The 11720-nt window shown below is 35.5% G+C and overlaps 2 protein-coding genes across 2 annotated transcripts; both read right to left on the bottom strand.

Annotated features, from left to right (window-relative positions):
• Positions 1–3614: 3614 nt before the first annotated feature.
• LOC111398929 (probable protein phosphatase 2C 65) lies at positions 3615–6437 on the bottom strand. The gene is made up of 5 exons (XM_023026096.1): positions 5896–6437; positions 5230–5535; positions 4910–5027; positions 4588–4811; positions 3615–4285 (listed from the first exon to the last, which is right to left on the bottom strand). Exons 1-5 carry the CDS (start codon positions 6094–6096, stop codon positions 3872–3874), a joined length of 1263 nt encoding a protein of 420 aa, XP_022881864.1. The 5' UTR covers positions 6097–6437; the 3' UTR covers positions 3615–3871.
• Positions 6438–8545: 2108 nt separating this feature from the next.
• On the bottom strand, positions 8546–10697 carry LOC111398920. Its single transcript, XM_023026085.1, has one exon. The coding sequence runs from the start codon at positions 10292–10294 to the stop codon at positions 8738–8740; it is 1557 nt and encodes a 518-aa protein (XP_022881853.1). The 5' UTR covers positions 10295–10697; the 3' UTR covers positions 8546–8737.
• Between the last annotated feature and the right edge of the window lie 1023 nt (positions 10698–11720).

Raw genomic sequence — 11720 nt, 5'->3', positions numbered from 1 at the left:
AACTTTGATGGAAAATATTTTTTGTATATACTTTCAAATTCTGGATCACCAAAGACTTTTTGGGCTGAAATTACTACTACACTTGTTATCTGATTATTCGATCACCCTTAGTTGCCATTGAAAAAAGACATCAGAAGAGGTATGGTCTGGAAAACCTTCTTGTTATTCTGATTTTAAATTTATGGGTGTTTTCCTTATGCTCATGTGGATAATGAAAAGTTGGAGCATAGGTTTAGAAAGTCCATTTTTCTTGGGCATAAATCAGGCATGAAGGAGTATAAGTTGTGGTGTCCTGAAATAGAAAATGTAGTGGTCAGTAGATATGTAAATTATGTAATGTTTGATGAATTTGCTATGGTTAAGGGTTCAACTCATGGGGATTCTGGTAAAACTGAAGAACGGAATTATTCAACTTAGGTGGAGTAGAAAGTTGGTTCAGAAGAATAATCAAAGGCTTCAAAACAGTTTACTTCAGACCAGTTTAGTTTAGAGCTAACATACAGTAACACTTTGCCTACACCGCCACCAACAGCAGTAGCACCATTACCATAGTATTTGATAGCAAATGATATACCTCACAGACAGATTAAACCTCCATGGAAGTATGGAGAAGCAGACTTGGTAGATTATGCATTAAGTATAGCTAACAGTATTGATTCCGCTGAGTAACCACCTACATATTTAGAGGTAGTTAGTTGCAGTGATTTTAGTAGATGGTTGGTTGCTATGCAGAAAGAAAGGAAGCCATTGAATAAAAACAGTACTTGGGACTCGATGAAATTACCTAAAGACAAAAAGGTTGTTCACTACAAGTAAATGTTCAAAAGGAAGAAAGGGACATTAGTGACTGGAGATGGAAGGTATAAGGCCAGTTTGGTAGTAAAGGGCTATAGTTAGATTTCAAGTGTTGACTCCACAATATGTTCTTACCAGTTGTAAAACATAATTCAATTTGGACTTTACTTGGGATTGTGAATAAGAATGATTTGGAGATTGATGAGATAGATGTCAAGACAATGTTCTTGCATGGAGAACTTGAGAAGAGCATATATATGAAACAACCAGAGGATTTCATAGCTTTTGAAAGGAATACTATGTGTGCTTATTGTGCAGATGGATGTCAAGACATCATTCTTACATGGAGAATTGAAGAGAGCATTTAATGCAACAACCAGAGGGTTTCATAATATCTAAAAAGACTATGTGTGCTTCTTGAATAAGTCTTTGTATGGATTGGATCAGTCATCGAGACAGTGGTATAAAAAGTTTGATTCATTCATGAATTTCATTAAAAGCTGTTATGATAGCTGTAAAAATGGCTAATGATAAAATAGGGATAAAAAAAAGTAAAAGCTTAGTTTTGTAAGGAATTTGAGATGAAAGACTTAGGTGCAGCAAGGAAGATTCTTGGTATGGAGATTTTGAGGGATAGGAAAATTGACTTAATGTATTTGAGTCAAAAGGGTACATTGAGAATGTGCTTCATATATTCAATATGTTGAATGCAAAAGCTGTAAGTACTCCACTGGTTGTCCACTTTAAATTATCATCTTGCTTATGTCATCAGTCAGATGAAGATATTTATTATATGTTTGGGGTTCCTTATTTTAGTGCAGTTAGTTTGCTTATGTATGCTATGGTTTTTATAAAACCATATTTGATACATGCAATCGGTGCAATTAGTATGTAGATGACAAATTCTGGAAATGAACATTGAAAAGCAGTGCAGTGGATATTTAGATACTTGAGGGGCTTTATTAATGCTTGCTTGCTTTCTGGTAGAAATGCAAATGGAGTCATTGGGTATGTAGATTCAAATTACGCAAAAGATCTTGATAAGAGGAGATCATTTACAGGGTGCATGTTTACCCTTGGAGGTTATGCTATCAAATGGAAAGCTAATTTGCAAAATACAGTAGCACTATCTAAAATAGAGGTAGAGGACATGATCATTGCAGGGGATATGTAAGAAGGCTAAGTGATTGAGGGGATTAATTGGTAAAATCAGTGAAGACTTACAAATTTTTACAGTGTATTGTGATAGTCAGGGTTCCATCTTTTTTTACTAACGATTAGATATTTACGAGATGTACCATTTTGTGCTTGAAATGATTGCTCGTGGTGAAATTGTAGTTAACAAGATTGATACCAAAGATTATCCTACTGATACGTTGGCCAAACCACTTTCTATTGCTTAGTTTGAGCATTATTTGGACTAGTTGGTATTTGTCATTGATTTAGCCTATTGTGGTTTGTCTGGAAGATGAGGAGTGGTGTTTACTTTGAAAATGTGTTTTGGAATTCCTTATATTAGAATTTGGTTTAGGGTGGAGATTTGTTGCAATTTGATATAAATTCTAGTGGGTATTGTAGTTTTGATTGAAGTGATATTGAAGAGATCCAAATTATGAATCAGAAAGAAAAGTCACTACATTTTCGTTAGCCGAGCGGTGCTTGCATATTTTCTCTCAAGAATGGTTGCTCGCCTAGCGCTCGAGCAGCGGAGCTTTTGCTCGCCTATTGCTAGCTTGTCACTCGAGCGATATGGTTATCTAGCCCAGGTTTGTTTCAAATTTTGACGCGTTTTCTGAACTACTATTCATCTAAAACTTGGTTTTCTTGAGCTTATATCATTTGGAGAATAATTCATACAACATTTTTAAGAGCTTTAGATCGTAAGTGTGAGTATTGTGATATTGTTGTAAGCACAATTGTTATTAATTATAGTGAAATTTTTCTCCTCTGCTTGTGATTTTATTTCCATATTGGATTTTCACATAAATTTTAGTGTTCTTATTGTGTTCTTGTTTATTCATTATTATCATTATCTTGAAATCAATTCATAACACAATCAATGACATGATCAATAATCGGATTAGGTCTCTTGATATAATTTGTACCTATCTTCTATGTAAAGAATGAGGGAGTGTGGGCACAAGGCTTGCCAAAGGTTATACTTTTGTGGTACTCTGTCCAAAGCTTCCTCTTTTTGTAACTTTTCTTTAACGTTCAGAAAAATTGGTACCATTTGTTTGGTGGTCTGTTCCAATCAGTGAATTTTTGCTCTTCTTTTTTTTTCAGATTTTTTCAAGAATTTCTCAATAAAGATTACCTCTTTTCTAATTGGGCTCTCAAATAAGGCATGTACTATGGAATAATTGGGCTGCTGTTTCTTCTAGCCTCACTTTCTCATTATACAATACAACCATGTTCTCAAAATGTTATTTTTTTTTTTCTCTTCCAAAAAAGAATATTATTATAGTTAAAAAGGCTCCCAGGATTGTCCCAAAATTGTTTGAGCCACGAACACGAAACTTTGGTAATCGATAGGGTATAGTTTGGCATCTTATGAGTCAATCCTTGACATCACAAGTGTCATTCTATGAAAAATCACAACACACCGAGTGATGCTAAAACAGTTGATGCGATGCTAAATCACTTGCTTGGAGGCACCAACCACAGAGTTATACAATTGGTTCGTTCGTCCCAGGCAAAACAGCAAACACGGTAGATCACAAACTAGATAATAACATATTTTTCTTCCTTAAACATGTTGATTAGTGTCTAAGTCGGCATATCAACAATTCCACACATTCAAAGAGACAAAAGGAAAATTTTAACTATTCGGAGACATAAAATTGCGGCACTCATTAGATTGCGCGGATTTCATGTCATCCAACATATATTTCTCTCTTTCTTTCTATTTGAAGGATTTTCTTTTCTTTTTATATTCATCATCAAGGTGTCAAGTATAAAACTTTTTTTTTTCAAGAACAGTTGCTTATTCTCACCATTCACCACTAAGACTAATGCTATTTTCATCTCGTGTTTTTTCAAATGCTTACAGACTTTGAACAATTCACTAGAGCCCTCACCATTCTCCAACCTGCTCAATTTTCTTTTCTGATCTTCTTTTTCGAGGCCGATGTGTGGCAGAATCCAACCGATCACCACCATTTGGAGCTGTTTCCGGGCTTTCTTCCACTTTACAGTTCAAAACTGTATCCAGCCCGTCATCAGTTATCGCATTTCCATTATAACTATGTTCTCCGACCTCTGTATGATTCAAGCTCGGTTCAGTCACTTCTGATATGGACTTAGTTAACAAATGTCTCGGGCGTTTGAAGAACAAGCATATGACAGCGCAATCATCAATCTTGGCAGACGGATACTTGTATCTCCAGGCTCGAACAGCTTGATCCACCAACAGTTTAGCTGCCAGGGATCGTTTCTTCGTTGAAGCCACAATATGTACTGCTTCATTGTTCGATAACACATCCCATATCTGAAGAAAAAAAATTACATATGTTCAATTAGTTTGATATATAGGACAACATAAATAATTCTCACGTATGACGTTACCAGTGACAGAGCCAGCACTCGGCGAGCCATGGGGGCAGCCTGTGCTGGCTCCACAGATTTCTTTTATTTTTATTTTTTTTCCTTCTTCATATATTGGGCAGAAACTTGACTGCTGCTCGAGCTCGCTCGCTTGGATCTACCCTAGCTTACTCAAATTCTAAGAACCGCCACTAATGACGTACCATCGCATTTTCATTGTGAATACTATGTGCTAGGAGTTCTTACCCCGTCGGTTGCTAAGATGACAAATTCATCTCTTTGTGTTAGTTTTCTGTAAGTAACGTCAGGGGTTGAGATGAGGCCGAAATCTTTTAAGCAAAAATCTCCAAAAGCTCTTGACATGGCAAGACCGGGGCAATCTTCATCAGGCATCCATATTCTGTACACGTTTGGTTCTTTATCCATTGCCAAAACTCTTCCTTGGCAGCTTTTAATTCGTTCCATTTCTCCTGGTTTTACATGGTAGATAATTAGAGTAAAGAAATCTATAGTGAAATGAAAGTTCTCGATTGCTTCCATAAATAGAGAAGCTAAAAAGGACACCAACCTGGAAGATTTGGCTTCAGATCAACAGTGAGTTGTTCAGATATAAGTTGATCTTTGTCGTCTCGAGTGCATAGAACAGCACGAGAATCCCCTAAGTTCGAAATTATAAGGTGTTCACCCTGAGACGTTAGCAATGAAATCACCAAAAAAAAAAAAAAAAAGAAAAAAAAAAAGAATTACTCGAGTGTTTCAGCTCCCAGAATTACTGAGTTATATCAGCAAGGAAAATTTTGAAATTCAGCTCCCAGAATTACTGAGTTATATCAGCAAGGAAAATTTTGAAATTATTTCAATGCCAATTTATTTAAAAAGCAATTGTACCTTTCTAAGTATAGACACTGTGGTTGTACCACTGCAGTAGCTTTCAATAGATGCATCACCCTCAAGTTCTTCATCCACTTCATGGAAAGACTTCATTATTTTATCTTTCCATGATGATAAAAAAGGATGATCATTGCCAATTTTCTCTTCAAAACCACCATTTTTTCCACCAACATTTGACTTGTTATATAACATTGAAATTTTTGCTGGCAAAACATTGCGAATATAGCGTGCCACCTTGTGGCCAGACGGACCATGTCCATCGAACACAGCACAGAAGAACGTGTCTTTCGCACCCGAAAAGTTCTGAAGCAGCAATTGAAGCACATTAGTCACATATCAACACCCCCACTCCGTAAGTAGGCAGTGTTTGGCCAATTATCATAAACAAAATTAAAGTTGATTAAATAAAAAGTTAAGTAGTCGTAACAGAAGAAAATTTTGAAACCACAATAGCTAAATGTATCTATATTTTGGTGTCAAAAGATAGAAAGAAAATGAATAGAATCATTTAAAGAACACGTACGCAGATCAATGCTGGGATTTTCAGGACAGAGAGACGAAATCAAGAAAAATTATCCCAAAAAATCACAGCCAAATATTTAAATACACAAGAATCGGAAACCTTTATTAGAATTGAGAAATTAGAGAAAATAATGAATATACCTCCCAAACAGTCATGGCATCTTGGTTGGTCCCCTTTGTCCCTTGCTGAGTATGCATTGATATAAATTTAGATGATCCTTGGAGCCTAACATGTGCCCCAGCATGGCCTCTAAATATCATATCTTCATGTTCAACCTCTCTTTCCTCTTCACGATTCTCCGCATAATAACTTTCAACATGAAATGAACAACATTGTCCCATATTGCTGCCTGGAATTCTTGTCCCAATCTGAATTAAGAAGAATCAAGATTCTCAAGGGCAGCAATTGCATGGATAGGAAAAAGGAGGAGAAATCAGAATAATGGATAGGCCTGCCTGCCTGGAAACCTTTGGACAAAAAAATATTAACAAGAATCGTTAAGAGAATTAAAAACAAGGTCGGAATCAAATGTCGTAATAAACATTATTGGTGGTTAGATCAAATCGTGGTAGGATCAAAAAGTCAGAAGATGAGGGTTGACAAAATGGCCATTCAATGACACATTCTGCCCTCAAATTTACTTCTCTTTATCTCAATCCTTTCTCTTCTTTCTATTGTCTCTCCTTTTTTCCTTTCTTTTTTTTTTTTTTGGCCTATTTTTGGGTAAATCTTTTGGCCCTTTCTTTGAATTTACATATAGAGAGAGCCACGGACTAGGAACATGTTTATTTTCTTCTATTTATGGTCGTTACTCTAAGCGCATTTATTGTCCTTTTTGATTTTCTATTATCCATATATCTCGTGTATGTAGGATGGTGTTTCTAGTGGAAAATGGTTAATTGTACGACCAGATGCGCCTTCCTTCTTTGCAAACGTAGTAGACTGATAGGAACTGGACCATTTCGATTTTTAGGCTATGCAAAGCTTGATATGACAGCCTAGCACATGACCTATGACGGAACAAAAAGTGAAATGTCTAGAATTGACACAAAAATCGTAATCTTCGAGGAAATTGAACTTTAATTTTCATTTAATTTTTCTTTAAAGTTGGGCAGGAAATAGATTTCTACAAATGACATGTTCAAGAATGTTAATTTATCGCTACACTCAAGATTAACCTATGTATTATCGATTATCTCAATTCTAACACCATTAGTTACGGTAGCCAGATCATAGGTTTAGCAAATCGACTCCCAAATATTATTTTCATTGTGCATTTTCTTTCAACCTCATATGATAAGTTTTTTGGAACTCAGACAGAAAAAAGAACGATACAATATAAAATAGAATAAAATGTCAAAAGAAAAATAATTGGTTTCTTGCACACCACAATGACTACATATTTATTTATTCTGGATTGTCTGCAGAAGAGGAACACAATCACTTTAATAACATGGTCAAAACGAATTCTTGTTTTGACTAAACAGTTATGGATGACTTGACAATTTCAATTCGAATCGACCCATCCGGTATGTTTTCCACGTTCATAGGAGTGCGTCTATGTTTTTGCTTTACGAGTATGATATTTTTTTGGGCATTTCTAATAATATCAAGTCTTATTCCTATTTTGGCCCAAGGATTGGCATTCCATTGCTGTCATTTTATATGTATATGGCCAAAACAACACCCAACTTGAACAGTACCTTATTCAAAGACAAGCTGCGGCTCCACTTTACAACTGAACAAGAATTTAACAAGCTAAAATTGCATTTCTCAACCATAGGTAGAGGTAGATGTCGATAACTGAATCTTACATTTAACATTATCATACAATGTAAGTCACCATTGAAAACCAATAAATGCAAAAGCAAACCGGGGTAATGATACAAGACTTGTAGGTAAATACCGTGCTAAACCGGGTGTTGAGAACTTTGGGATGAACTGCTGCAAAAGTTTTCTATACCCATCTATTATATTTAGCATCTTACAAATGCATCATTTAACTCTGAGTTCGATTCGCATCACTAAGAAGTATTTTAAGTTCAATACTTGACTAAAGTTATCCAAAAAAAATATTGAAGCAATTCCATAAACCAGGGATTACCTTGTCCGTTGAGAGAAAAATATGTTTGGGGAAGAAAACTGTCAGCTTGGTTAACAATAAAGATATGACTTAATATACAGCAATGTAAAATTCACTTTATGCAAACATATGTTCAAGACTTTATTTGCCATAAATACAAGGATCAAAATGAGCACTACAAGCATTATTTTAACAAGATGAATATAACTTTGGACCACTATGAAGCAGACTGTTTTTTCTCAGCCTAGTGACCTGCTATTCATACACCTGCAGCTTTAAAAACCAAGGGGAAATGCAACAAACTGCCCAAATAACTTCAAGAATTTCCTTCATTTTGGCAAATTCAATGAAATGTAGAGCAGCAAAAAGGGAAAAATGCATCAATTTTCAACAATTGGTATCATGCAGAAACCTAAGAAGAATGATAAAGGCCATTCCTGGAAGTCTAACATGTGACAGCAGGGGTATATAATTTCAACATACTTTACTAGCAAAACAGTTCAGGTTTACATTATGTTTTGCTGTATTCCAATTCGTAGGGTTCCATAATTAATATGCATGAGATATTTTTTAATGATCATAGCGAATTGTTTATTGTTTTCAAGAAGAATTTGAGGTGTCCACAAAAGCAGAGAAAAGTTGAATATATACGAGAGAGTTCAGAAAAATTCCATAATCTATTTCTAAAAGTTCAAGAAAATCTCGAATTCTCCAAAGCCAAAATGATTTTTAAGCTGCTGAATAACTGACGAAATTCAGCCATGACTTCAATATTAAATACATATGGGATTCGTACTAAATGAATGATGATACAAAAAGTTACAACATTTTGATTTGAGAGCAAAAGAAAAAACTTTAAAAACAACAAATGGAACAGAATTACTGATAGCTATTACCAGTCACCACCACTGATGCACTAGAACTCCACTATCTCTTAGAGAAGTAAACAGATCCACACATTGCCCATATGTTCTCTGGTACTTAGCAGCTCTCTCCCCCGGGCAACATTTCTGCCACCTATTGTAATGGCATTCAAGAAACATTTCATCAATCAAGCATATTGCTCCAGTTTCAAACAACCTGGGAATCAGATCAAATTCAGTCCCTTCTACATCCATCTTCATAACCACATAATCCCTCTCCGACACTGAATTCTTCAACCATTCAGCAAAATCAAATCCCTGAATCTTATCCACGTACCCAAATGAACTAGAACCGCCTGAAGACTGAACCGGTTGAATCCTCCCCATCCCTCTACCTCTCTTCACATTTTTATGACTGGGATCTTGATTATTAATCTCGAAAAACAGGGTCTCATTCCTCACCCATGCTGCGTAGGGAAACAATGTGACCCCTTTCTTATACTTATAGTCATCATGAAATGTCTTATCAGCCTCAATTGCATATATTTCAAAAGTCTTGTTTTGCTTTGGATATTGCTTCTTAAACCAACTAACAATGCTTGATCCGTAGCTTCTAGCTCCAACATCAACATAGACATACCTTTGTTTAAAACTTATATCAACCATTGAAGGCAAGTACTTTATATTCTTTATATTCTTCTTCAAAGTAATCCAAGGCTTCTTTGGTTCTTCCTCTATTAAAGGCTCTGCTTTATGGATCAATTCTAGCTTATACCCCGGAACTAAGCATTTGGTCACAAAATCAACACTGAGATTTTCTGTCCCATAGTCAATAATTTGTTCGATATTTCCATATCCACTAACTTTTTTCACGACAATTTCACGAATAATTGGCATTTTGGAATCAATCCCATCTATGACCCTAGTTTTTACCAATTTACAAAAGTTAAAGAAATCAAGAAATGAATTGAGACTGTATTCATCTTTCGTGCCCGTGTGGACCACCAGAAATCCTTCGGGTTTCAGGATCCGGGAAATTTCAGTAGCAAAATCTGCCAACTTCGAAGACTTCTCAATCATACCACCACCGGAAAACACAAAATCGAAAGTACTATTCTTGAAGGGTTGCTTAAAACCCTGCCCCGAAATTACCAGAGGCTTGAATGCTTTCTTGAAAATCCCTATCGAATCCTCCACCCCAATCTCTTTCAACGCAAAAACGTCAGCACCCGTCTGCGTTTCGACGCAAAGGACCTTATAACTAGGTTTCAAGAAGCCCTCATAAATCAGATATTGGAAGGTCGAGGAATAGAAACGAACGGCCTTCTGGAAACCCCAGGTGGCCCAGAGTTCCGGCAGCTTCTTGGGCATCGCCGGCGCTGACTTTCCATTGGTAGAAGTAATCGACGAGGAGGGTTTGACCAGTTTTCCGATGCCCGTAACAACATTGATATTTTCCGGCAACGAAAAGAAACAAAAGTCTCCGTGGTCACATAATTCCCCTCGGAGGGTCACAATGTATGCAAATCGGAGAGCAATTATCAATAAACAGAACAAAAATAATCTTACACAAAAAATCCTCAGCTGCATCATATAAACACAAAAAATTACCCTCTAATTCTTTAAATTTTCTGAATGTATACGCATTCCTCTGTTTAATTATCGTGAGCAGAAGCGAGCAGAAGTATGATTAGCGCCGACCAAACAACGAATTGGGGAAGGGTAAAAGAACTGTAAATTGAAGGAAAAGGGAGGGGCAAAACAAGAAAACATGCTTGGAAATTAACTCTTGTGGGCTTTAGTTTCTTCTTCTCATAGTATACCGTATACCGTTCTACTGAAAATCAGTATTGAGAGAGACCTTGAGATTCAACTATGAAATAATGGAGAAGAGACAAGAGGAAGACAATTGGGGGAACATGCTGGAAAGCGAATCAATTCACGAAAATAACACGCTTTTTACGTTGAATAACGATAATGCCATTAGCTTTGACGTCGTTTTTTCTTTTTCCCCCTGTGATGATTCCGTTAATTCCGTTGCTTTTTGATTGATTTATTAATGAATAGCATTTTAAAAAAATTCTTATTCAATGTCAGCTGATTAGATATCTATACAGACAATATTTAGGAACGAAGTGATTTTTCATCCCAAAAATTAATTTTTAAACCATTATTTCACTATTTTAATCATAATTTTTGACTTCTTCTTTCACAAGTGTCCCTACTTTTCTCCTAACAGTTAAAAAATCAATTTTCAAAATCATTACCGAACAGGCTCTTAGAATTCCCTCTAAATTAAAAATTATGAGCTTATTTGGTACAACTTTTAACCCAATTAAAATCAATTTTTGACCGTTATTTCACTATTCTAACCGTCATTTTTAAATTCCTCTCTCACAAGAAGGACCCACTTTATTTCTAACGGTCAAAAAAATCAATTATCAAAATCTCTACCAAATAAGCACTACGTTAGAGGAGTGACTCAACAAAGCATATATTTTCTTCTCAAATTTATATTCATGTCTACATTTAAATGTGATTTTGATTTTAGTTGAAGAATTATAAATGATACGTAGACAACAATACATTAAAGGTATTAGAGATCAATTGTGAACTTGAATGTTTATTGATTACGCTTCAATCTCAAGTAAATTCAAATAATTTCAATTTTCATTAATTTGAATGCGATTAGATCTTGATAGTTTGGAACCTAGCTAACAAAATTAATTTTTACTTTAACTTACCTATAGAGGCTTTAGCATAAATAAAATATTAATATTTAATAGCATGATAAAAAAGTCTTCCTCGTTAAGAATATGGCTTACAGATGGATGAAGCCAATCATTGCATACCTCAAAGATCAAACCCTTCTAGAAGACAAGAAAGATGCTTGCAAATTGAGAAGAAAAACTGCTTACTTCGTATTAGAAGAGGATGTGCTTTGTAAGTGAGACTTCTCAATGGCTCGCCTCTGCTTGAATAAAAGATGAGTAAGTAGATTATGTCTCAAGGGAAATCC

Source organism: Olea europaea, chromosome 1, assembly GCF_002742605.1.
Source record: "Olea europaea var. sylvestris chromosome 1, O_europaea_v1, whole genome shotgun sequence".
NCBI classification, from domain to species: domain Eukaryota; kingdom Viridiplantae; phylum Streptophyta; class Magnoliopsida; order Lamiales; family Oleaceae; genus Olea; species Olea europaea.
The sequence above is the reverse complement of the archived record's forward strand: the minus strand, read 5'-3'. Positions and strand labels throughout refer to the sequence as shown.